At 32.0% G+C, this 26997-nt stretch overlaps 4 protein-coding genes across 7 annotated transcripts; 2 read left to right on the top strand and 2 right to left on the bottom strand.

The window, feature by feature from the left end:
- Positions 1–351: 351 nt before the first annotated feature.
- MMH-1 (MUTM homolog-1) lies at positions 352–6163 on the top strand. 4 transcript variants are annotated; one of them, XM_068644868.2, is made up of 11 exons: positions 363–684; positions 1054–1105; positions 1894–1951; positions 2788–2856; positions 2947–3072; positions 3520–3570; positions 4353–4430; positions 4517–4616; positions 4685–4771; positions 5452–5486; positions 5579–6094. In XM_068644868.2, the coding sequence occupies exons 1-11, from the start codon at positions 456–458 to the stop codon at positions 5948–5950; spliced, it is 1257 nt and encodes a 418-aa protein (XP_068500969.1). In that variant the 5' UTR covers positions 363–455; the 3' UTR covers positions 5951–6094. The 4 variants fall into 4 exon arrangements, 3 of the variants coding, with proteins under 3 accessions (XP_068500967.1, XP_068500969.1, XP_068500968.1); XM_068644866.1 differs by lacking the exon at positions 4517–4616 and having other exon boundaries at positions 352–684; positions 4669–4771; positions 5579–6163; XR_011085181.2 differs by lacking the exon at positions 4685–4771 and having other exon boundaries at positions 4501–4616; positions 5579–5679.
- Positions 6164–7608: 1445 nt separating this feature from the next.
- On the bottom strand, positions 7609–11535 carry LOC137836050 (zinc finger BED domain-containing protein DAYSLEEPER). The gene is made up of 2 exons (XM_068644865.2): positions 11406–11535; positions 7609–9867 (listed from the first exon to the last, which is right to left on the bottom strand). Exon 2 carries the CDS (start codon positions 9845–9847, stop codon positions 7871–7873), a length of 1977 nt encoding a protein of 658 aa, XP_068500966.2. The 5' UTR covers positions 9848–9867; positions 11406–11535; the 3' UTR covers positions 7609–7870.
- Positions 11536–17096: 5561 nt separating this feature from the next.
- LOC137836049 (Phox (PX) domain-containing protein) lies at positions 17097–21772 on the top strand. The gene is made up of 9 exons (XM_068644864.2): positions 17097–17584; positions 17672–17770; positions 17855–17941; positions 18043–18151; positions 18315–18979; positions 20168–20332; positions 20418–20660; positions 20892–21107; positions 21424–21772. The coding sequence occupies exons 1-9, from the start codon at positions 17255–17257 to the stop codon at positions 21673–21675; spliced, it is 2166 nt and encodes a 721-aa protein (XP_068500965.2). The 5' UTR covers positions 17097–17254; the 3' UTR covers positions 21676–21772.
- A 584-nt stretch (positions 21773–22356) lies between these two features.
- Positions 22357–26062, bottom strand: LOC137836047 (signal recognition particle subunit SRP54 2). Its single transcript, XM_068644860.2, has 9 exons — positions 25757–26062; positions 25543–25642; positions 25231–25384; positions 24204–24354; positions 23978–24126; positions 23478–23578; positions 23204–23361; positions 22970–23084; positions 22357–22855 (listed from the first exon to the last, which is right to left on the bottom strand). Exons 1-9 carry the CDS (start codon positions 25985–25987, stop codon positions 22518–22520), a joined length of 1497 nt encoding a protein of 498 aa, XP_068500961.1. The 5' UTR covers positions 25988–26062; the 3' UTR covers positions 22357–22517.
- Positions 26063–26997: the final 935 nt, after the last annotated feature.

Here is a 26997-nt window from a genome sequence, read left to right as displayed (position 1 = left end):
TTTATTGAAAATCATAAATAAATATTACTATAATTATTATCGACTATAAATAACCGTTATCTTGATTGAAAATCATAAATATTCATATTATTATAATTGAGTTTGATATGTATAAAATCTACCATAAATAACCGTGATCTTGATTGAAAATCATAAATATTCATATTATTATAATTGAGTTTGACCAATAAAGAAATATAAAAGAAAATTTTGCAAGAATGAGTTAAAGTTTACAATTTTGAAACTATTATTAAGGGTAAAACGGACATTTTAAGTAATATATTGGGTGTAGATTTGAATTGATTTGGTGCAGCCAACAATTTAAACCAACGATAAAAAGCCCTTGAGCCCAAAACAAAAACACGAATTGAAAATTGCCGAGTTTGAGAAGTGAAGAAAGAGACCGGAAAAGAACGCGGGAAAACGGCAGAGGAGTTAGCGAGAAAGAGAGAGCAATGCCGGAGCTTCCAGAGGTGGAGGCGGCGAGGAGGGCCGTCGAGGAAAACTGCGTCGGCAAGAAGATAACGAAATGCATTGTCGCCGATGATTCCAAAGTCATCGACGCCGTCTCTCGCTCTGACTTCGAAGCTTCCGTTATCGGCAAGCTCATCGTCGCTGCTCACCGGAAGGGGAAGAACATGTGGCTTCAGCTCGATTCCCCTCCTTTTCCTTCCTTCCAATTCGGTCCTCTCTCTCTCTCTCTCTCTCAAACCCTAGCTTGTTCTTCTCGCTTTCCATTTTAACTCAAAACGTGAACCACGTGAAACTCTCCTTCGTTTCTTTTACAGTTTGCTTTGCTGCTTAGTTCGCATTACGACTTGGCGTGGTTCTTACGTTTTTGGTGATGCATGTTAACCATTTGTGTGCATGCAGCTTAGGGCTTAGGCTTTTACAACAGTTGTAACAGTGACACAGAAAATACGATATAAGGTTTTAAAATGAAACGGGTTCAAGACGAAATATGAGAAGATAAACAAGGCGATAGTTAGGTTTATTACTATAAATTTATAGCTACAATTTGTTGTTACTTACGAGTTTCTACCTCCATCTCAGGCATGGCTGGTGCTATATACATTAAAGGGGTCGCAGTAACGAAGTACAAAAGGTAAGGCCTATGGGGTATGGTTAAGTAATCTTTGTTTCGCTATACTGAATAGTTATGCCGAAGTTTCAAAATTTTGTATGTAGAATCTTTTATTGCATTTGTCAATTGACTGTATTTTTACACACCCACGCACTAATGCTGTTGATATACCATGACTTTATTGCCACAATTTCTCCTGCATCCTTCTTTTGTTAGCGTTTTGAAATAGGATACTTTGATAAGATTTTTGCGGTAAAAGGTTGTAATTCATGCTAATTGGCATGAAATGATTTTGTGATTGTGAATTTTTTCAATACAGTCAGTTTTCGTCTTTATCCTTCCCCAATTTTTTTGACACTGAACCTTACATTCAATGCCTCAACTCAATGTGAAAAACTGCTTCGGCTTTGTATGTAAGGGTAGGTGCCAACATTATGTGCAATGCAAGAGTATTGATGAGAGTTCACTGTCTTATTGATGAAATCAGACCTGTTCCAGGGTGCTACAAGACCCCAACTGTGTGAAAACTACTGGGGAAGTACAATTAGAAAGAAAAAAGTTCTAGGCACCTTCCAATTCTCACTCCCTAGCCTTAGACCGCATACATCGGAATCATTCTTTCCCAATTTTGCTAACTCAGCAGTTAGTTACATGAAACACTCCTCATTTTCTCAATTATAATGCCACTCTTTTTTAACGTATACCATACTATTTCGGTGTTTCTATTATTTATTTTGTTGTAGTAATTTGACACATAGATTACCCATTACTGGTTGTTGTAATGACATAAACATGCATGTGCCATGTAGGTCAGCTGTGAAGGACGAGGATGAGTGGCCCTCAAAATATTCAAAATTCTTCATCGAGGTACGAGATGTAACTTCACTGATGAGTGGAATGCTGGAATTATTTGAACTTTTGGTCTTGTAACCTGTTGGGATTCAATCCATTGACTTGATTTTACAACAAATTAAACTTCATTTTGTTGTGGATTCATAAGATTTGTTTTCAGTTGGGAGATGCGACTAGACCATATGCTAAAGTAGGGCTAGATCCTAGTTCAGGCAACCATAAAAATGTTATGTAGGTTGATTTATTTGCTTCGATAAAGCTTGGTTTCATGGCATGAAAGAGATGCTTACATGTTTACGTGGGGAGAGTGAATAGGTTGGGATTTGGGATTAATAAAATGGCAATGTATTCATTGAAAGTCCTTTATTGTTTGTTTTGTTTCATTACCATAAATCTTTGATACACTTGGAATCTGATTACACATGCAGGGAACTTTGATGAATATGATAAACTACTATGAAGTTAATATGATAAACTACTTTGTAAACCCATAAGATTAGTTCACACACACATAGAAAGCTTAAATGAATTAATATTTTCTTATACACGCCAGAAGAATATAAAGAACATTATCTGCAATTCAAAATCTTGAAGATGAATAAGATCAACATCGGCATAAAACTTTTGATATTACTGGGAATCTGAAGAGCGTGAATTTCTTATTGAATTCAGTTTCTTAAAATTTTGTAGGAAAACATTAAATTCTTTAATTATCATACATAATAACATTACATAATCAGTTTAAAGTTGTGTGAAGGTGATTTATCTTTCAATTTTCTGGACATGCCTGTATGTCCATTAGAGTTTCTTACTAATATCATTATTAATCAGATTAAATCACATTTATGCAGTTAGATGATGGTTTAGAGTTGTCTTTCACTGACAAAAGACGATTCGCCAAAGTCCGTCTTCTCAAAGATGTATTGTGACTCTACTTGCCAATTGCCATCCATTTTTATTTTTCTAATAAAGAAATTTTCTATTGACTGTATATTTTTCCTCTGATATAGCCGACATCAGTGCCACCCATATCTGAGCTTGGTCCTGATGCTCTTTTTGAACCAATGACACTTGAGAAGTTTACAGAGTCTTTGCACAAGAGGAAAACTGAAATCAAGGCTTTATTACTTGATCAAGTATTAAATTATTCTTTTATCACTCCCCTTACATTGTATTTCACTCATTTTTAACTTGTTTATCATTTGAATATATGGGTGCTTATGTTTCGTATAGTGAGTTTGTTGACTTTTACAATAATTATCTTTTAAGTCAAACCAACTGTGTATTGTGATTGAATGGTACTGTAACATTGTTTTACACTGTCGTGCATGGCACCGAACTTTCTTTTTTTAATTCTGTCTTTTATAAACATATAAATACATGCATATACATACATATAAATACATGCATATACATACATACATATATATACATATATACATACATATATATACATATATGTGTGTATATATATATATATATATATATATATATATGTAGAGGAATTTGATATATTTTTTTACATCTGAGTGTATCATGACATGGTATTAATTATTAAAGATCTGAAATTTCAATCTTTACAGAGCTATATTTCAGGTATTGGAAATTGGGTGGCTGATGAAGTGCTGTATCAAGTAAGTACAACCTTCATTTTCTAATTGATTTTGAATCTTTGATGTTTCCCATTATATTTTTCGTGGAAGATGCCAGATTTTAAATGTAGCCTTAGAGTTTATTTATGGCTTATTAAACTTTAGTATTAATATTCATCTCAATTTATTCCTTTCTTTAGTTATTTCAATACATGGTCCCGTAGTGGATAGGGATAAAGCCTTGATCACTTGAACTTTAAGAAATGATTCTAATGAATGTACACTTTACTTTTTAAACGACTAATGCCATTTCTCTACTCCCAACTATTTGTACAAGATGATCAATATGCTCTCCGCACAAATCTGGTTTGATCTTATGTTTTGCATAGGTTTCTTATTGGTCCGTCTCTATGCATATGAAACAGTTAAATATCTCCACATGCCATCCAGACTCATGATGTTCTGTTATGTACAAATATGCTGGGAGGGATGCTTACTTTTTTTTGTATGAGGTTTTCTTTTTAGCTATATATATCATGGTGCATTTTAATGGGAAACATCCAAATAGTAATGGTTGCAGCATAGATTTTGATAAAGAAATTCGAAGTAAGCCTGTCAATTTCTCGAGGATGAATGCTATTCTGTTAGAATATAACTTGATGTTTTTCAAATCAGATGCATGGTTATATAGAATTTAAGCGCATCTAGATGAAATTAAGCTGCTAACAAGTACTGTTATTTATAGATTTTATTTTATTTTTCCCTTTGCATTATATATCATGAGCTTCAAAACATAGTTAATTATTATTTCCCCTTATTTCCAGGCAAGAATTCACCCACGGCAGGCAGCTTCTAGCCTGTCTGATGCTAGCTGCTCAACTTTGTACAAATCCATTGAAGAGGTGGGGGTCCTGATTTTTCTTGAAATGATTGTAGTTTATGGTACATCTGTACTTAATAAAAAAAATATAGAGGATGAAATCTGTAGGTTATTCAATTGGCTGTTGAAGTTGATGCTGACAGTAGCCGTTTTCCTCTTGAATGGTTATTTCATTTTCGATGGGGAAAAAAGCCTGGAAAAATAAGTGGTGAGAATACTTTTCTAATATGTATTAGTTGACGAATAGTTCCTTTTCACAGGTCATTGAAAAAGCAGTTGAGGTTGGAGCAGATAGTAATCAGTATCCTAACAGTTGGATATTTCATTCACGGGAAAAAAAGCCTGACAAGGCTTTTGTTGATGGTTTGCTTCCTTACTTATAAAAATAAACATTTTCTTGGTGCTACATGAATGGTGGCCGATCTTCACAAGATTTCTTACTGCATATATTTTAACTGCATGTGCAATTTTCCTAAAAGATTTCTTATTGCGAATATTTCTTACTTCCTCACCTAGTTGGTTTGTGTGATTTACTTTTCTTGATCTATACCCGAATCCTAGGCTTGTTTTTCCATCTCTGATGAGATTGCATATATAGAGCTATAAGTTCTTTTATGCTTATTTGTCACGAACGGTCATATTATTAGTGAAATTTAAGTGCGTTTTACTATGGAGGGTGCTATTGGAATATGGATATTAAGTTATTGATATCTTCAAATTTGAAAATTGAAAGCATCGCCCATGCATAATAGAACACTCCATTTTTAAACCGACTGATTATCCTGTTAAGTAAATTATTTTAACTTATTTTAATTCAGATTTTCATATATCGGCTATTACTCTTATTTTTTATTCACCAGTTCTTCTGTTGTATCAATGCAAAACATATTTATCTATAAACAGTTTCTTCAATCCTTTTCGTTAACTCAGGTATATTTTCTTCTGCTTACATATTGGATGAGTGTACCCTGCTCACTGACCCAGAATAATAATTTAAAACTAAGTTTGTGATGCTATATCTTAACATTTATAATGTGATGCAGGGAACAAAATTGACTTCATCACTGCTGGTGGTAGGGTATGTCGTTCTGAACATTTCCAATTTGTCATTTGTTTTATTTTTATCATTATATTTGTGCATTTCTGATCTACACACGATGTTGCTTTTAGACAACTGCTTACGTGCCAGAGTTGCAAAAGCTTAGTGGATCTATCGATGTAAAAGAAACTGGTAAGCCTAAAAGGCAAGCCTCAAAGAAAGTAAGTGGAGATGATGACACTGAGAAACCAACAGATGGGGAAGAGGGGGATTTGGGAAATGTCAAGTCAAAGAAGGGGGCAAAGGCTGGGGTTAAAGGCAGAAAGCCTGCTATAAAGAAAAAGTCAGAAGAAAGTGATGAAGACAATGACAGTGATGCACAAGTTGAAAAGAAGAATCCAGGCAACGTGACTAATAGGAAACAAGTTGGGGAAGAGAAGGTATCAAAGAAAAGAGTTCAAAGCAATCAAACTGGTAGGAGTTCCAAAAGGAAAGCTAAGTAGCAAATATGGGGGTTAGTTTTGTTATCTGCTGTGTTCGCACTAGAACAGCAGAACGATGGTTTATTATGTGCCTGCAACTTAGGTTTGCTGTTTTATAGGTTGTGTTCGTGATCTGTTTGCCTGCTTCTGCTTCACATATCATGTATGATAATTTAATATCCCATATTAGGCAAATGGAAGGCATGAGTATGATGCCTTCAGTTTTTGTGACTATTGTTAATGCCCACTTGTCCACAAGCTACGAGGTATTTTTTATGTTTTCACTCATCATATATTTTCAATCTAATTTTTTATACAACCACATTACAATCTTCATTATTATTATTATTTGAATATTTTTTCATATTATTTAATTACAAATTTATTTTTTATTATATATATTTATATTTACAGCTATCACATCAGAATTGGATACAAATTTAGGAGGTTGTGAAAGCATCATTTTTCTATATTTTCTTTGAACGTACATTTTTACAGTTTTTCAATGAGGTTAAAATGAGTTAGCTTCGTAGGGTTTTGATCGGATGCATGCAAGACATTTAAGTTTCAGTGACTGCGTTATTATTAATAGATTCCGTGTGCAGCACTATTTCTTTCTCCACCTCCACCCCATATTTTCTTCATGGACTTCAATAAATCTTTTAATTCTAAAACTATCTTGAATAAAAAGGTGTAGGATTTGTTTTTTTCATATCTGAATCGTATAATCTACAAGATTTTATTTCGAATTTTAGATCTTCTGAATTCGAAAAGTTATTTTAAATTTTAAAATTTGAAATGCAATTTTGTTTTTCATATTTAGATTTTGAATTCTAAAATTTGAAATATAATTTTGTTTTTTATATTTAGATTGAGAATAACTTTTGAATTTTAAAATTTAAAATACAATATTCTGTAAATATATCTTGAACTCTAGAATATGAAATTGAACTCTAGAATATGAAATTGAAATAGTAAATTTTAGAATTCATAAAAAGAGTCAATAAAAGAAAAGGGTAAAGTTGTCATTTCATCTCTTATATGGAAAACATGGAGGTGCAGTAAGAAATTGCCTTGAGTTAGTGGAGTTACTGATAGCTACTATAACATGATTAAATATGGCACTTGTAAGTCTGTTATTACTTTTACATGCTTTAAATCTGGTTGTTACAACTATGTTGGTGTAGGAGAGCATGATATTTTAATAATATATCCTCTACCATTCTTTTGGTAAATTAATGTATCTCATCAACAATAATTTTAATCATCACTAAACCTCTGTTTTTTTCATCCCCATAATTTCTTAATACACCCTCACATTTCATAGCATCCAAAAATATCCTTCTATTGTTTTTTTTTTCATTTCTCCTAAATAAGAGGATACGAAAAATATACATATAATTTCTCTATTGGGTGTGCGTCTTCTTAGTATAATCAGAATCTCTCACGAGAAATCCTATAGCCGATCATCGTTATCAGATTAGGCGACGTTCTTCTTCTTAAAATGAATTCAAAATTTAACTTAATAAATACTAATTATCTTCTAGACTTGATGACAGAACAAAGTTATTTACACAGATTTATTATACCATTGTTAACATCATTTATTTTTAATTATAAAACATGCATTCTATTAATTTTGCAGTGAAGGAAAGCAAAGATAAGATTCAACAATGGTGTGACGACAAAACTTCTTTTTCACCATGGGGCTCATATCTATTCAAAAGGCAAATAAAAGCAAACTTTCCTGGTTTGGCTGAACCTGTAGTACAATTTATATTTTGCTTGGCCAAATAATTAGAACAAAGCTAACTCTATATACTATAAACAAGTAACAAAACGGACAATCAATCAGAAAAATTAATTGCCCTGAATGACAGTACCAAAATATTCAATACCTAAGAGCTAGTTGAGACTATCCCTAAACGAGGAAAGCTGTACCTAACACTCAACTTTGACAAGTGTATTTGGAACAGTGATGGGTAATGATTTATACTGGAACCAGTCCTTGGAACAAATAAGGGCCTCAAGAGTCAAGGAGTCTAATGAACTCCGGTAGTTGTCCATTTTTCTTATTTGTGTATCAAAAACAGCATCTGCAGAGAGGGTGGATACTGGCACACACAAAATATCTGATGCTAGTCTAGACAATGTTGGGTACTTCAATCGGTTTATCCTCCACCAGCTCAGAACATCAAATTCTTGTACTCTGGACTCTAGAGGCTCTTCAAGATACTCATCCAATTCGGACTTAAATTGCTGATTACATGTTAGATCAGATATATAAAATTCAATATCAGAGAGTCCATCATCAGCCGCAAAAAGAGATCCATCAAATGCCGCTTCATCAAATGACTCAGTCTTTATCATAGTCTCATCCCCTTCATTGTCACTTCTTGCTGTGAAAGGAAGCACTTCTATGATATTATAGTCAAGGAACAGTTCATTAAGACCATCCTCAACCACTCTTATCCAGTACTCAGCATTCTCACCAAATATCTTACCAAAGGTGGATTCCACGAATTTCATTTTATATCTTGGATCCATGGCTACAGCAACAGCCAATATGAAGCAGCTTTCTCTCCAATACTGATCAAACTTCTTTTGCAGAGGCATAATCAAACGACTGCAGAAAGGATCATGGCTTAAGGATGCACAAGTCAACACCAGCTGAAGTTTTGACACTTCAAGGAAAAACAAATTTGCAGTTGGGTATGGTTGAACTGTTAAAATGTTAGCTGCATCATACAAGTAATTCAAATATCTACACAGAGTTTCCACCTGCTTCCAGTCATCCAGTGTTAAAGTCAGTCTGAAATCAGGATCAAAGGCATCAAAGCAAACAAAAGCTTCCTTTAATTTGCATGCAGCAACAAGCATGTGGTAGATTGTGTCCCATTTATTTTTGTCATCAATAACAAGGTCCATTGTAGTGGGGACTTGAAGTTGTTGCCTCAGCTTCAAAAAATTTGCTTCATTAGATTTAGAAGATTTCACATACTTCACACTCTCACGAACTTTATCAATAGTTTCTCTCATAGTAGATAGCACATCCAATGCAAGGTGACTAAGTACACGAGCATAACAGTTCTGGCTTAAAAATTGACCATCGAGAATCACAGGGTTATTAACAGAGAGGAGACTTCTCAGATTTCCTATCAAAGTCTCAGTGGAGAAGAATTTATCAAGTGCAAGAGTAAATAACCGACCCTTTAAATGCCAATTGCTCAGGCATTTAATTACAGTTTGATTTAATGAACCAGCAGAATCAGGAAATGGTACCGTGAATACATTAAGAATAGGATGATGTAAGTTCCAATCACCATCAATAAAGTGACCTCGGAGAAAAACATAGGCTGATGTTTGGTTTGAAGTCCATACGTCCAAGGTGAGGTTGACTCGTCCAGGAATCCCATCAATAAGTTTCAATAGCTTTTGCTTCTCTCTGATGTACATAGCAACACAATCCCCTTGAATAGCCTTAAAGCTTAGTGGATTGAACTGGGGTTGTAGTGCCTTTACAAAATCAATGAAACCTTGGTGTTCTACAATATGAAGTGGATAGTCGTGTAAAATAATCATTTTAGCAATCTTACTGTTGCAACACTCCTGATCAAATGAGATAGCAGCAATGTAAGGTTTTGCCCTTGCTCTTTTCTTAGGTGGATCTGCATCAGTATTGGAACATGGGATTTTTTTATTTTTCTGACAGATTCCCAGAGCAATGTGTCTCTTGAGATGACTGGTGCCAGATTGTTTTGAATGTTTGAGATAAGCAAATGATTTCTGGCATCTTTTGCAGTAAGCCCTGGCACATCCAGGTCCATCAGTTTTCACTGTGAAGTGCTCCCAGACAGTAGATTTCTTTCTCCTCCTATTATTTTGATGTGTTTCTGACTCAAATATATTTAACTCCATGACAGGACAGCAGGTTGAATCTAAAAAACAAATTAAGAGTAAATCATTAGAAGAGAGAAATCAAAATGTGGTTGAACTCGAACCAGTACTACATCACGGGAAGGCAAATAGGCAGTGACAAAACAAAAGCCAGTGGTCTTGAGCATAATTTCTCATTTAAATTCTTGGTTCCCAGCAGTCATCAATCAATACCAAACACGGTTATGAAATTGAGATTCAAATAGGATATCACCAAGATAATATTTTGATCCTGAAATTATAAGATTCAGACACAATGATAAAAAAACTTCAAGATATAGTGTTGTGTAATAATTGTATACTAGAATCAGATAAAAATTTAGAAATTATAATGCAGACAAACTAAATAATTCGTACTATACATATAAATATCAAATTGTCAAAGAAAATAAAAAATTAAATAAATTCACGATATGTCACAATTCACACCCAGTCAAACACAATTACCATTATCTTAGGAGCGATGAGAACACAGTAATGAAGCCAAAAAATGAGAGATGATGGCCAATTTAATAGGAAAAGAACTTAACAAATTAAATACATATTAGCAAATGTAAAGAATTGAGTCTAAGAGGAGAAGAAAGAACAGAACATAGGTTGTAAAGAGAATCAAGGAATAATGTAAATTCCTGAAGAACAGTAAAGGAGGAAGGGTTTGAAATCCCATTATGTTTCTGAAGAAAAAAATGCATTAAGAAACGGGGTAAATATCACAATTTAACCCAACAAAAAAAAATCCTAAACAATGTTGTTCTAGGGGTACAAAAAATTGGGTTTTCGAAGCAGTAGTGCTGCTATGGTGCATAAAAAGCTGTTATTGCAGCCACTATTTAAAACCACTCCACTATTTGAGTCTTGTAGCAGCTTAGGGCTGATTTACATAACTATATATTTAAATAGTTGATGTTAACTCTTGTATCCCGCGTCCTCTTTCCAAAAGGCTGTGTAGGGACAGTAATGGTTAGTAAGCACCCCCACTAACACCTGCCATTTTTTCTCTATCACAACACATTACATCACAGTTACTCTTGTACATGAAAACTACTGATATACCCCAATTTGTTTTCTAAAAGAACTATTAAAAAAGGCTACAACTTAAGAAACAAATTTGTCTAACACACTCTTTATCACAAACAAGTGGAGTACACAAAAAATTGCAGTGAACGCGTGATGAAAGGAGGATGATACACCGCTAATGGAGGGTCAGATACGACTTTACCAAAACCTAATAATCTTGATTACCCACATAAAATCAAAAGGAGAAAAACGACCCTTTTCCACCAAATGCCATGCAATTTTTTAACAGACACGAAATGGCTACTGTGGGCAAGAACAAGAAGATCCTATGAAGAAAAACAGAAAAGGGAAACCATACACAAACCCGTCAAGGACGAAAACCATGGCAGACACCCAGAAACGAATTCAATCACAGTGACGCCAAAGGTAGTGCATTTGTCGTTTTGAACAAGAAAAAAACAAAAAAGAGGAAAAGGGTGTTGCAGAATCCATGTGAAAAAACGTAGAAAGATAGAGAAAGAACCTTTCTTTCTGCGGCGGCGAAGGTAACAGTGAAAGAAGGCTTTGGCGTTGGCAATGAAAGACGAAAGATTGAGTGCAATGCAATGGAAGCGCCACTTCCTACTCAGTCCCAAGCAACGCCAATAACCCAATTAAGGGTTTCAAATGCATAATATTATTATTATTATACACGTTTCAATTTATTCACATGTTTTTTTTTTTGTTCTTTCAAAGTAACAAACCATTCAAGATTTTCTGAAATATTTCAATATCTTTGAGTTTAAAAAAATCATAAATCTGCAAATAATCTATATGATTGATTTTATTGTTATATTTTAATCTTTTTAAACTATAAAAATCGTGTATCCTTATATAATTTTTATGGTAAAGTCTAAAACATATTTGCAATTTTTAAGTATAATTCAATTTATATATTTAAGATATTTATTATTATTATTATTATTATTAAAAATTTTGGTTGTATGAAAATACTTGTGTTGTATATTCTACAGTAAAAATACTAATAAATTCTTCAGCAGTTTTTTTTCTACTTATTCTCTCCGACTTATTATATAATAAGAATATTGAAGAGTTTTTTTTTTAATTTAGATATTGTTAATTATTTTTTTTATTGAAACTTGATATTTTCATAATTGGATATAAACGGTTTTCTCGATTCTTTTGAATTAATGTTTTTAAATACAAAATATAAATGATTTAGGTGTTAAGTGGTTTATTATATTAAGTTTTGATTACAACATAGCTTATACATTTAAGAGATGTTTATCTATTTATGATTTTATATAAACAAATATTTATCTAATACGTAGGAAAACTAATTTAAATTAATTTGAAATTTTGTGAGAATCTAAATGTATATATTTAATTAGATATTTAAAATTTATAAGGGAAAAAATTATAAATAGTGATGAAATGTAGTTAAATTTAATGTTTTCCATGCAATCAACATTTCTCTTAACTTTATATTTGAATAGCATTTTAATTTTGAAAACGTAGAAAGTATATAATATGTAATTATTTAATCATCAAATTAAAACAACTCATTATATTATTTCAATAAATCAAATCAATAACAAATAGGTTAAATTATATAAGTGATCACTTTTATTCAAATGGTTATTTTATATAAATGATGTATAACTTTCAATTTTATTAAAGGCTTTTTTTTATTTCAAAGAGTTCAATTTCATGCTTAAAGTATCAATTTAAAATTTATTTAGTTAATTGTTAAATATATTAACAGTTTAAAACATCGCATAACAATATATTTTTTAAAACATTTACACTGCATAAGTGGAGAAAAGATAAATTCATACCCAACTTTTTTTAAAACAACTAAATGATAACTATTTTTAATACTAAAATATTTAATTAAATACAAATTAAATTATTTAATAAAAGTTAATAAAATGAGTCGTAGGATATTTGTGAAACAATATTTGGATTCTCAAAGTATTTTTCCCCTCTCTAAAAGTAGTTACTATAAATAAATAAAAATTATAGCAAAACACTTTTTTTTTTTCAACTGCATTTCCTTTCTTTTCTATTATAACATTCTTAATTTTTTAATAATCTCAAAATTTATATTAATTTTTTAATAGTCCGTTTTCTAAATTATTTATTATTTTACTGATTTCTTATATAGTCATTACATTTATTAAATTATTATTTGGTATTTCTATTTGATATTTATACAAGTATATATTTTTTATTTATATTTAATATTGAAAATATATATATTCATTTGAAATTAAATACTTAATAATAAATATATATTTTTTAGTTTTTTTTATAAAAAAATTATTTAATTAATTTTAAAAAAATGAGTATAAGTATATCTATTTTCTGATGGGATGGAGATGATTATAAATTTTTTATAGTCATTAAATGAATTTCATTCTAAAAAAAAAAGTAAAATAATATTTTAGTATTTTTTTAAAATGTTGACACGAATAAGAACCGAAAGGTTATCTAATGGCAGAAATTAAATTGGGAATAAAATTAAGGTGGGATTCTTGTTTAATTTCATTTTTCATTTTCAAGAAAAAATAAATAATGAAAAGATGAAGAGGTTTAGTGTGGGTTTAAGTTAGGTGGTGAAGCAAAACAGGTAATAAATAGGTATATTTTTTAAATAATTTATTTAATATATTAAATATTATATGTAATTAAAAATGGTAATACAACTATTTTCATATATAGCTCTTATGCAATTCCAAAAATATAATTTCTTTATTGTATTCATAGCACATTAAATGATGATTTTCTTTTACAAATAAAAATAAAAAAGGTTAAATGATTTAAATTTTTATGTATCATCTTAACTAATAATTTATATTTTTAATAGTGAAAAATAACTATGATGAAATGTAAGGACAAAAAAAATATTCTTTTAGAAATACTAAAATAAAATAAGATCGTAGGACTCGAAATATATTTAATCTAAAAATAAGTCATATAATTTAATTATAATGTCAATCTAAAGATAAGAAAATTCTTGTAACAATATCTAAAAATAATAAATCTTATAAAATTAATATTATCAGTAGTATATAAAATATATAAAATAACTGTATATATTGTCAAAAGTGTGTTGATGTGATATTAAATTGATTGCTGTCGTCATTATCTTATTGACGATAATTGATCTAGAATTGTCGTAAAAATAAAAATAAAATGATTAATTGTCATAAAATTTCATTATTTTCAATTAAATTAATTTCTTTTATAATCATTCTAATATGTGATACGATGGTGTTGTCTTTTAAGTAGTTTATTTTAAGGAGCATTTTGTAAATTATATTTGTTGAGGTTGTTTATTAGAGATTAAAATATTTTATAGTATATAGAGAATATAAATTGTAATTTTTTTTAATACGGTATTAAATATATTTTATAGTTTATTTTAGTGAGAGTTTATTAAATTTATTATTTTATCTGTTATCAGACTATTGGATAACTCATAAATATATAATTTCACACTAATTGATAGATCTCGATGTGAGTGGTGTGTGTTGAACTTTTAACATCGACTAAAAATAATGACATTTCATAATAAGTGGAGACAAATTTTATGAATCAGTTTTATAAAGTTGAATTAAACTTAAATTCTATAATTAAAAAAAAACTTTTTAAAATTAAATTTAAGGTTTTAAACTCAATAATTTTAGCATAAAACATTAAAAAATAGAACAAATAAGTTTAATAATATAGACTAGTAAGAAAAGAAAAAGGAGTGAAAAAGCCTATAAATCTATATTGGTTAAGCTAGATTATAACACAAAATAAATATTAAAACATAATTTAAAAGAATATATATTATTAAAATAAAAAAGTAAATTACATTTGTTTTACTTAAAAAATATTGAGAGAGTAGCAACAGTCTTACTCAAAGTACCTCATTCTTGTTCCTGTTGCATGGTAAATGATAGCAAGCATCATATATGAGAAAAGAAAAACTGTGTATACATAAATTATTATAACCAAGTCCTAATAATTTGGCATCTTTTTCTACAGTTTTCTTGAACTGCTATTTATACCGGTTCATCATGCTGAAAGTATAATTAAGAAGTTCAAGAAAGCTGTATGTTGGAGATCCCACATGGACTAGAGATTAGAGTCTTTCATTGTATATAAGTGGGTTCAAACCTCAATCTTATGAGCCGATTTTATCAGAGCCATTTAAAACTTATCCTAACAAATATTTGTTGAGTCTATCGTGCCACCCGCTATCGGACCACCAAAAATATATAGTCCCACGCACGAGCTTCTAAAACTGTTGAATCAGGAGAAGAACACCCTTTGAGCTATCAGAGAATTTCCACCAACAATATCAATGAAAGTTGAAGTCACCAACATTTTATATATATATATATATGTATATAGTAGTTAATTCACAGGTTTGCTGCAGCAAAAACATAACTGTTGCATGCTTTTTCTTGTGAGTTTCTGGAAAGGGTATGTTAAAGTGGAGCAACCATAACAGTTTAGTTATAGAAAAAAAATAAAATCTGATATTATATTAAAAAATATCTAGATACTATATATTATATATGATTTCTGGCACAGTGAGTTGTTGATTCCATATAATTAATTTTTTTAAAAGTAAAGTGTAGTGGTTGAAAATAGAAAAAGAAATCATAAATGATATAGAGATAACACACTGATACTGCTATTCTGAACTGTAGCAGTGACTGTATTTAATATCACCTCAGTAATTTTCTGAGACAAATATTAAATCCATGGCTAACCTCATCAATTTGCAATATAAATAATATAATTTTCTAAGACCAAACTAAATACTTTTTTTTAAAAGTTTTTTTGTGATATTTTCTAAGGTAGAGGAAAAATCTTTATTGAGACTGTAGAATTCACAAAAGCATTAAAGAAGAACTGAGAAAAGAAAGTTGTGGAAAATTATAACAGCTTTACTGATAAATCATAATAAGAGTTGTATTTTATAAAGAGTTATAATAATTATTGTTTATCCTATAACAAATGTTTTAATTTATTATAGGTGGATATTATTGAATTGCATTAAATTTTGTTTTTACTATTTCAATTTTTTTTTTTTTGTGATGTTAACTTTTATATTAATATATTTTACTGGAGATATCTTATTATAACACTAAGACCTTAAATTTGTAAATTTAAATATAATTTCTCTTATAAATAGAGTTATTAAGATGGGTTTAGTTGGTATAATCTATGATTAAAGTCACGTTATACCCTAAACTTATACAAAAATAAGTTTGTTTAACCTTATAGGTTAAGATTGGGTGAATTCACAAGTTAATGGTTGAAATTAAGTTTTGAATGCTCATTTTTTGACGAAACACTTCAATATAAATTTATGTTTAGTTGCATGTATTATAAATGTTGGAAACAGTAAATAAATTGTTTTAAGTAATATTTAGGATAAAATGTTTAGAGTAAGATATTTTATAATACATATTGTTATTAAATATTAAACTTTAAAACTTTATATAGTGATATATATTTATTTTTATGAATAAGTTATGCTGAAATCTCAACTAAACGTATACTTCGTAATTATATAATTTTTATTTTTAATTTTTTTAAGTTATTTAAAATCTATTATAAGATAATTGTTAAGTGTCATCTCCTCTTGAACTTTCTAGACTATTTTCAATTAAACAAAAATAACTTGTAAATCTAATACAAAACACATGTTCCAAAAAAAAATATTTATTTTATATTATATAGGTAAAGAGGGCATAAATAGAATGTGAAATGAGTTTTTAATGGTTGACGGGTTGATAATTTTTTTTTAGTCTTATTCTACGAATGCTGATGCTCAGTTCTGGTTGACCTAAAAAAGGTACTGTGACTATTTATAAAATTGATAATTGATTAAAGTGTACACTCTTTATATGATTTATTTACACTCTTTATAATAAATCAAAATATCAGTTGCTACCTGATTTATAACATTTATCGTAATTTATAAGGAGATATATTGATATATTTAAAAAATATTTATATCATTTTTTAGTTAATCAGTATTTAACTGATTTGTCAGAGATCATTTTCACGTATTTCACGATGTAAATTATATAACTTGTTATAAAATTACAATCATTTATGGTATATCTTGAGATATTATTTCACTCAGCCAATCGATTAATATAGCTAAGACTGACTCATCGAGTGAGTTTAGGGTTTAGGGTTTATGGTTTAGAGTTGTATATATTTAAAAATATAGTTGGGAAAATTTCTTTAGAGTAATAAATATAAATATTTATAATAAAAGTTTGAAGCTTGGATGGGTAATGGTGAGGAAGGTTGAAAGTGTTGAGAGTTGAAGTTGCAGTACGAGCAAAGCAAAGGATGCATTGGTTGGGTCCTGACGTGCCCGTTTTCGACCCCAATTTCAGTTACAATCACAATCCCTACTCCTACCACCATCATCTCTTTCAAAACGACGACGATCTCTTTCGAAACGACGACGCTCTGCACAGTCTGAACAATGCCGCTGTGTCCCACCACCACGACGGAACCTCCCCTCTCCCCTTGGGCATGGATTGGAGCCCTCCGCCGCGCGTATGGGCGGGTCGCAACACTGTTTGGCCACGTCATCCTCCCACCGGTTGGAGCTTCTGCGTCACGCTTCCGTCGTGGGTTACCGTTCCCCAATCGCCACCCTCTGATCCCGTCGTCGTTAGTATCTAGAATATTCCTATAACCACTTTTTCTCTTAATTTTATTTTACGACGTTTATTAACTTTATTAGGTTTTTGTATGCAGTTTTTTAGGGTTCAAGTTGGTGTACAATCCCCCGCAGCAATCACCACCACTCGATTAGTATTACGCAGATTCAGTGACTTCGTCAGCCTTTTTTCTGAAGTATGTGTGTTTTCAACGCTTCACTCTATTTTTCTGCTATTTCCTTCGTGGAGTGGAGGAATTTCAATTTTTTTTTTTTTGCAGCTGAAAACAGAATTTCCCATGAAAAATCTACCTCCACCTCCACCCAAAAAAATGCTCAGAATTAAGAGCCATGCTCTTTTGGAAGAGGTAGGTATATAGCTTAATTATCACTGCAATTAATTTCCTAATTTTTGAGAAATGACTCTTAGTTCTATGTAGTTTCATACTCATAAATTTCCTAATTTCAGCGACGGTGCTTACTGGAAAATTGGATCGAGAAGTTGTTATCGGACATTAATGTATCAAGAAGTGCTCCGGTGGCAATATTCCTCGAGCTAGAAGCTGCTGCTAGATCATGTGTGTGTGTGTGTGTTTTTTCTCGTAAACCTAAATATAGTAACACTTTGTCATTTTATCTTCAAATTTTTAAGCAGCTGTTCATTTCTTGAAGAGTATAATAAACGGTTCATCATGATATTCCACAAATATTTCATGCCCTTTTGCTGCTGATGTATTGCAGCCTTCCATGATGTCAACGAGAATCCGGATGAAACCTCTGCTAATAATAGTACCACACCTGCACAAGTGTTTCAGGATAACTCGCCTGGTTCTGTAATAGCACATGGTTCGTCTGCTGCATCTGTTTTTGGTAATGATACAGTTTCTGAGTTGGGAGCACCACACCATGGAAAGGATAAGCATTATGATCAAATCATGGATAATTCAATATTAGAGCATGGCTTAATTAATCAAAGTGAAACATCTGTTGATCATGCCACATCTGGCAAAGACTTAGTTATTAGGGATAATGGTAGAGACAAAGATGCTATAGCTCTCAACCTGGATGGAACTGAGTTTACACTTGCTGTACGAGATTATAACTTGAATGCTCATATTACGAAACTCTCATCGGAAAGCATTGGAAATGACTTAACTTCTTTGAAGAATACTGAAACAACTACGACCACTTTGGTTCAGGATATTGCACAGGACCTTACTGGGAGGAATGATGAAGGCTCCAGAAACTCGGATTTATTGTTGACTTTTCCATTTGATGAGCGTCACAAGTTAAACAAAATTCTTAATACCCAGAAACAGAGACTGGTCACTGCAAAAGCAGATGTCGAAGATCTTATAGCAAGATTGGATCAAGAAATGGCTGCAAGACAGTATCTTGTGACAAAGGTATGCTGCATATGCTTAAGATATTTCTTTAAGTACTGAATTTTGAAATGGAGATTTTTGTTTGTGACTTGCTTTTACCATTTTATCGAATGTGTTTAGGACAAATCTTTTTCACTTGTATGGTGTTTTTCTTTGGCAGAATATTGTTGGTTCCCTGCCCTTTAATTAAAACCTTGAACTATGCATAGATTTACTTATGTGCCTATGGTTCATATTCAGCGCATTGCCATTAGAAAGACAGAATTTCATAACTGTTAAATCTTTATAGTTTATAGTCTGTATGATATTCAATACTCCTTTGTGGCAGTAGTGTACATCAAGTCATCAAACTGCCATTTACCAGCCAAATTATCTTCTATGTTGTTGATTCGTTATGGATCAAACCTCTAATCTTGTACAGTAATAAGCAAATGAATAACTTGAATCACTCATGTTGATATCTTGTTCTATATTTGAAGTCTGAAGAATAAGTTTATTATTTACAAAATTAGATGAAGTTTGGGAAGACTATATGTGCAAACGAGTACATCAGCAGAAAACTGTTTTTAGAGTATGCAGAATGAGCTGTCCTAAGTATCGTCCACAGGATTTTAGGAAGTTCAAAATGAATGTTAGCAGTTTTTCAATCCCAGAAGTCCATGATTTCCATTATCTTTGTTTCAGTATCTGTCAAATTTACCTTTCTATCATAAAATAAAAAAGTATCTGTTGAATTTAATAACAAATCATATAATAATGTTGTCAAGTTTCTAAGTATTTCCCATTAATTTTTCTCCCTAGATCTAACATTGGATAATGAAATGGGGAATAATGATATAATTAAAATTAAAGGCATGATATTATATTTTCTCTGCATTTCACAAATGATTTTTTATAGTTCTGAAAAATTAACAATTGAATTTGTGATTTTGAAAGTATCTTCTTTTTGTGGGGGCTATATTTGTTAAAGAAACATATTTGCATTTTTTAATAAAATAACTTAGGTTATATCTTTCCCCAGCTGAGTGTTTTCTGATAAATTTATATTTATTGTCTTTTTTTTTCATAAGGTAACTGGTACTGAGTAGAAATCGCTAGTTATTTTGGAACAAGTTCACTCTCCTCAGTGATAGAAAAATGACAAGTGATGATGGTTTATTGGGCATTTGTAGTTATATTATATGTTCAAATATTCCATTTTACTTGTAGGTTAAAGATTTGGAAGTTGAACTTGAAACAACTCGACTGAACTGCCAAGAAAACATGCAGCAGGCTGTTTTAGCTGAAAAGGAAAGGTTTACACAAATGCAGTGGGATATAGAGGAACTTCGGAGGAAATGCCTGGAGACAGAAATGAAATGGAAGTTAGAAGAGGTATATTGTGACAGTTTACTTTAGTCAACATCTCTCATCATTGCATTTTGTGGTGGGCTTTTAGTGGAAAGTTATACTGTTTTAGGATGAAAGGCTGCTAGCAGAATCTACAAAAGCATCTGTCATTCAGGAGAAGGAAATGTTGCAGCAAGAACTAGATGTAGCTAGAGAACAACTTGAGAACTTGCAGAAACATCATGATGATTTTGAGATGAAATCAAAGACAGATATGAAGGTTCTAATCAAGGAGGTAAAATCTCTTAGAAGTTGTGAGTTAGAACTGAAGCAGCAGCTCAGTGAATTGATCAAGGAGAAGTTAGATTTGGAGGTATAGTCCTTTCTGGTTGTTGTACGTTGCAACTAGTACTGATTTTTTTTTTATACATTTAGACTAGAAAACTATCAATTTTGACTAGTTCCTTCCAGAATATTTGCATTTTTTTAACGAAAGAATTGAAATTTCTTATTTGATACCCTTTTTAATGAAAAAGTGGTTTAAATATGTTAGATCCTGTTTGGAAATCCAATTGTTTTCATGGTATTGTTTTTACTTATTCAGAGAATTCTCCAGAAGGAAAAGCAAAGAATGGAAAATTCACATAATGCTAATACGAAGTTGCTGCATGAGTGTGCAATCCTTCAGAAGAGGCTTAGCGAGTGCAGTGTAAATTTCCTTGTTGAAGAGGAAGATAAGCTAAATATAGACACTTCGCCATCTGATGCTCTGGATTTATTAGCAACATCAGATAATCGGATTGGGCTCTTGCTTGCAGAGGTATTATGATATGCACCTTGACCAACAATTTTGTCCTTTCATATTTACATTCACCTGGTTTTTATGCTTTGCGTTTATGCATTATGCTTCTGTAAGTGATCATCATTTTACTAAATGCGTTTAAAATCTATTTATCTGTCACACTTTTGAAAATTATTCTAGCTCCGTCATTGGACATTGCACTCCATTGGCATCTGTTCTCATGAGCATCCAGAGTAATACAGGCTGTGGTTACGTAGCAATTATCATTTGGATTATTCTTTGTTTACTGCATTCTGCCCCTTCTATACTCACTGTTTTGGTTACATGATAACAGGCACAGCTCTTAGCACAAGATGTAGAGGATGCTGTTGTTGCTGTGGAAGAGACCCGTGATGCAACTACCGACAGTACTGTGAAAACTTATGATGAATTGAGGAAGATGCTGGCACATATGTTTGTAGACAATGCCAGTTTAAGGAGACAAGTCAATTCAGTTATTCGTTGTGCTCTAAATGCAAATGCCAATTCTGAAGAGGAAGAAATCCATTTGCAGAAAACTGTCTTAAGCAAGTTCTTAGAAAGATAGAATGTTCAATCCAACACCTTATCTATTACTGAGTTACATATTGTATCTTTTCATCATAGTTAGTGAACAAAAAAAATAAGTGTTCTGCTTGTTTCAACCGTTTGAAGTATTCACATACGAAAACGAATAATTTCTAAAATATAGGAATACAAAATATAGGAACATGTTTAATCTCTAAAATATAGAATCGATCACGTTTAATTTCTAAAATATAGGATCTTTAAAATATAAAAACATGTATAATCTCTAAAATCTAAAATATAAAAACAGGTATAATCTTTAAAATATAATAAAACACGGTGCATATGTTTTAATTTTTGTTTATAGCAAAAATATTTTTTTTTATGACTGATTTAAAAAGATTTTTTTAAAATTATAATAAAAAATTATATAATAAATTTAAATTTTTAAAAAAGTAATTTACTTTTTCCTTTTAAAATTATAAAATTATGTTAAAATCATATTAAAATCATAAAAAAAATCTAATAAAAAGTTTTTGAATAACACTTCAGCGATACACGTACACGTCCTATAAAATATTCTGATACACAGAGAACACGAACACGCCTTAAATGGTGTGTCCGACCCATAGGTTGAAGTCAATGCAGTTATTGGTCATGCATCAATCGATGTAATCTACAAATATAAAGCCCAATCAATATAAAAAAAACAGCAACATGCTTTTGTTTTTAATGTTACTAGATTACGAAAATTGCTCCGTATAAACAAATAATATACACACACAAGGAAAAAACAATTTAATTTTACAAAAATGATTGAACTAAGTCTAGTCGAAAAGAAGTAAAATGAGTATGGAAGAGGTGATAAGGTAATGAACATAACTAATCAGCAGCACCACCAAATAATCCTCCCATTCCCATCATGTCTTTGGCAGATCCCATCTGCTTCATCAGGTTTTGTAAGCCACCCATGCCACCGATTTGTTTGAGCATCTGCGGAGGGAGGACTTTGCTCATGTGCTGGGCATTCATATTTCGGGACAGGGCACTCATTTCACCTTTCTTCGGTATTTTAAGCCCTTTCATTTTGCTCCATATCTTTGCAAGACGTTTGTACTCTTCCATCATCTCCATTGCTTCCCTAATTTGACGACCTGCACCTCGAGCTATCCGCATTATACGTGATTCATTCATGAGCTTTGGGTTCGAACTATCCAACTCTGAAACGTATCAGCAAGCAATTAATGGTTAGAACGTGAGGGTATGTAATTCCAATGAGAACCTAAATCATGTATGCATAAAGTTCATCACAACAATAAAAACATAATGCTTGCCTTCGTTTGTCATTGAATCCATCATTGTCATGTAACGCTTTATTTTTGCCTGACTTTCTTTCTCACGGCCTTTTGGCATTAATTCGGCACTAAATCCGGGAAGCATAGAAAACACCTAAATCAACCAAGAAGTTAATTAAATGATATAGCAACCCTTTTAAGTTGATTATATAGGAACGATCAAGGAAACACTTGTTATTGTCTCTTTCATCAAATGTATAATGAGTAAATAACCTGGCTGATAGGACCCATTTTAAGTATGTTCTGAAACTGCTCATACATAATCCTCAAGGTGAAGTTTCCTTCTGACAGCTTTTGAAGTAATTCGGGTTGTTGATCCATAGGAACAACTTCTTGAATTTTGTCCATAAACCCAGACCAGTCACCCATTCCTAGTTCAAAAGCCATTTGACAAGAGTAAAGATTAAATATGTATAGAAACCCACAGCACGTTCTTGATGAATAATACTGTATTAGATATGGAAAAAATGAAAAAAGAAATGCACACCTAATAAACGACTGACAAATGGCTTAACATCAAAAACTTCAAACTCATCCATATGTTCTCCAGTTCCAATGAATATGACAGGACTCTTTGTTGCTGCAACACTGCACATATATAAAACTAACAAGAGTAAGGTATCCAGACCACCCGAGAATACATATTGGCACTTAAATACAAACACATCAATTTATATTATTAATTTCCAAATCCTTTACATGATATAAATTTTAATTTCTGTTGTGCATATGTAATATTTTACATCACCAGGGTAGTTTAAATTTGGATTGGAAACTATGCAATACACTTGCGTTTATGAATGTTAGACAAGTGCAAGTGCAATGCACTTGTAAAGCTTTAACTTGTATAAAGTGTTCATAACGCTTAAATTTTTTCATTTATACAGAGAGTTCATTTGCATATAAGATTACTACCTATTAAATTAACTTGTTCATAAAGGCAAACGTTGCTAGTAAATATTATACAATTATCCTCATAACACTTACGCACTAAGAGCACCACCACCTTTTGCATGGCCATCCATTTTGGTAACTATTACAGCTCCAACTGCAACACTCTGTTTAAATGCTTGGGCTTGATCAAAAGCAGCCTGACCAATACTGCTATCCATAACAAATATAACAAGATCTGGTTTCTGAACAACATAGAAAATATATTAGCATTTAATGGATTTTGGAAATAAATATCAAACACAGTAAAAAGGGGAAATACCGTTGCTTCTGCAACTTGACGCATTTCTTCAAAAAGAGCAGCTTCTTGTTTGTGCCTCCCACTGGTATCAACAATTATAAGATCACAGTTTTCTTCCTTGAATCTCTCCACACCTTCCACTGCAATTTTTACAGGATCGGATTCCATGTAGCTGCAGAGAAATGGAGCCACAACATTGAAATAATTACTAACACATTAAAATCAAAGACAATGAAAATGCAACTAATATAGAAGGTTCGTAAACAGATAATATTAAGCACCACATACTCTAGATAACCTTCAACGACTTGAAAAAGAATAAACAGTGGTTCAATACGGATGCCCCCTTTCAAAAAAGTAAAGATTAAAGACAGGAAAGTGTGAATTTATAAGACAACACTATACAGATTCAGGAAAGTGTGAACTCAGAAGACAACGCTACACAGATATCCTCTTGGCAGATGATAAGTTTGCTCCATGGTGGTAAGATATGGCATAATTACCTAGTATTTTTAAGGGGCCAGCAATTTACTTTTTCCATTTCCCCCCTCTTATTTTATCAGGCCACCAGTTATATTCCTCAGACTCAAAATTGTTAAAGATGATTGTGTTCAACAATAATCATTGATCTAAGTTTGTCCTCAATTAACATTTGCCAAAAGAACATAAGTAAACACAGATCTTGGGATGCATTATTCACTATAAAAAAAATTATTCCAAAAGAGAATTATTCTAGAAGTAAACCTTCAAATTGCATCTCCAGACAGAACCAGTCAGATCCCTTGAAAGATTATTCCCCTCAGTTTCAAAATTAACATAAAAATTATAGTAAGCCAAGACACAAGCCATATACAGATAAAAGTGTAGTTGCACTCATTAACATCTATATTACTAAGATTTGCTTTCATGAAGGAGGATGTTGCATAACTAAACACAAAAAATCAATCTAGAATTTATTTTGACTATCCTCCCCATCAAATTCTCATCAACAAGCCAATAGTACTATAACAGAGCCTACATACAAGAATCAGTAACCAACAATAAGTACCTTCCATAGAAAGGGATCTTAGCTTTGGTTGCATTTTGCTTCAATTGATCAAATGCACCAGCTCTGAAAGTATCTGCACATACTAGAGCTGGCTTCCAGCCTTTCTTCTGATGATAATATGCGTATTTTGTACAGGTTGTGGTTTTCCCAGAACCTGGATTCATTTGAAATTATAATATACTTTTATTTTTGTTAGCTCGTTTAAAGTTGACGGAACAAGTAATCGAAGCTGAAAAATGCCAAAAATTCCTGAGGATAACTCATAACATAAGAAACCAAAAAGCCTGATAGAGTTAAAATTTGACAACAGACCTTGCAGACCAACGAACATGACAACACTTGTTTTCCCCTTTTTGGGAGTGAAAGAGGGCTTCCCAGGGTCTAGTATCTTGCAGAGTTCGTTAAACACAGCCTACAAACAGAAACACAATCCAGAAAGTGTTACTGGCATAAGCAATAGTAACAAACACATCACCATTTACTTAATCAATTACATGATTAGAAGAATCAACAAAAGAAAAATTACTTGTTGGATGATCCTGCGTTTGTTGTGACCGGCAGCAAGATCGTCAAGGTTGACAATGTTCTTGATGTTGGTCTGCATGTCGCGAACGAGCTTGAATTGAACATCGGACTGGAGAAGAGCGCGAGTGATGTCGTTGAGGCAATCGTTGAGCACCTTCTCGTCGATCACCGTGGCATTGCTCATCTGCTGGAGAGCACGCGAAATGCTCCCCCCTAACTCCGCGAGAACCATCTTGTTCTTCTCTTCGACGATTCAGCTTCCGATTAGGGTTTCACGGCAACAGGACCAAGAAGATTACGGTTTCAGATTCAGATATTGCTCTCTTGCTCCCTGACTGTATCTTCCCCCGCCGGTAAAACGAGCGGGGCATTATAGGGAAAAAACTATAACCTGTAATGGGCCTTGGCTGTATAGGGCCTTTGTTTAGCCCACGTCTTGTGTCTCTTTCCACTATGGGAAATTTCTTCCTGCACCCCAGTTTTTCTTCCTGCAGCTCCACAAATTTTAAAATTCTGAAACTATCCTTGACTTTTTGTTTAAAAAGGACACTTGCATTTTTTGAATTACGGATTTCTGAAGATGGAATGTATTTTTTACATTATGGATTCTGAAATCTGGAAACATACTACTGATATGCAAATCTGAAAGATTATCAGACTCACTAATCCGAAAGATTTACGGATGTCCTAATCCAGGAGTTTTGCGGATTCAATATTGCAGAAGATAAAAAACAAAGTGTAGATTTTCTGTTCCATTAATCTAGTGTTTAGAATCACAATATATGTACTTCGGAAATGAAAATATAGATTCGAAAATCAAAACAAAATTACTTACATTCTTCTTCAAACAAAAAACCGTCAAGAGAAACCACTGAACCACTACCAAATCGCCGAAAACACCACTAATCACCATCAAGATAAACACTCTCCGCTGCCAAAAGATCAAGAGAAACACTCTCCGCTGCCAAAAGATGGAGTAACGCCGCCGTTGAAGAAGCAATGCAATCTGTCTGTGCGTAATCTATGACAAAGAAAAAGAAATAATAGAATGTGGGTGTTGGGTGCATTTTGGAATTTTCAGAAAATATTAAGAATATGTTTGTCTTTGCATAACATTGTGGAGATACAAGAAAAAAAACGTAGAGATGTTTTTTCCTGCACCCGTCAAATTTCTCCCTCTACCCCCATAAATTAGGTAAACAGACTAAAATATTTCATACAATTCCTCATTATTTTGTAAAG

The sequence above is a fragment of the Phaseolus vulgaris genome, chromosome 5 (assembly GCF_051622355.1).
Source record: "Phaseolus vulgaris cultivar YP4 chromosome 5, ASM5162235v1, whole genome shotgun sequence".
Classification (NCBI taxonomy): domain Eukaryota; kingdom Viridiplantae; phylum Streptophyta; class Magnoliopsida; order Fabales; family Fabaceae; genus Phaseolus; species Phaseolus vulgaris.
The sequence above is the reverse complement of the archived record's forward strand: the minus strand, read 5'-3'. Positions and strand labels throughout refer to the sequence as shown.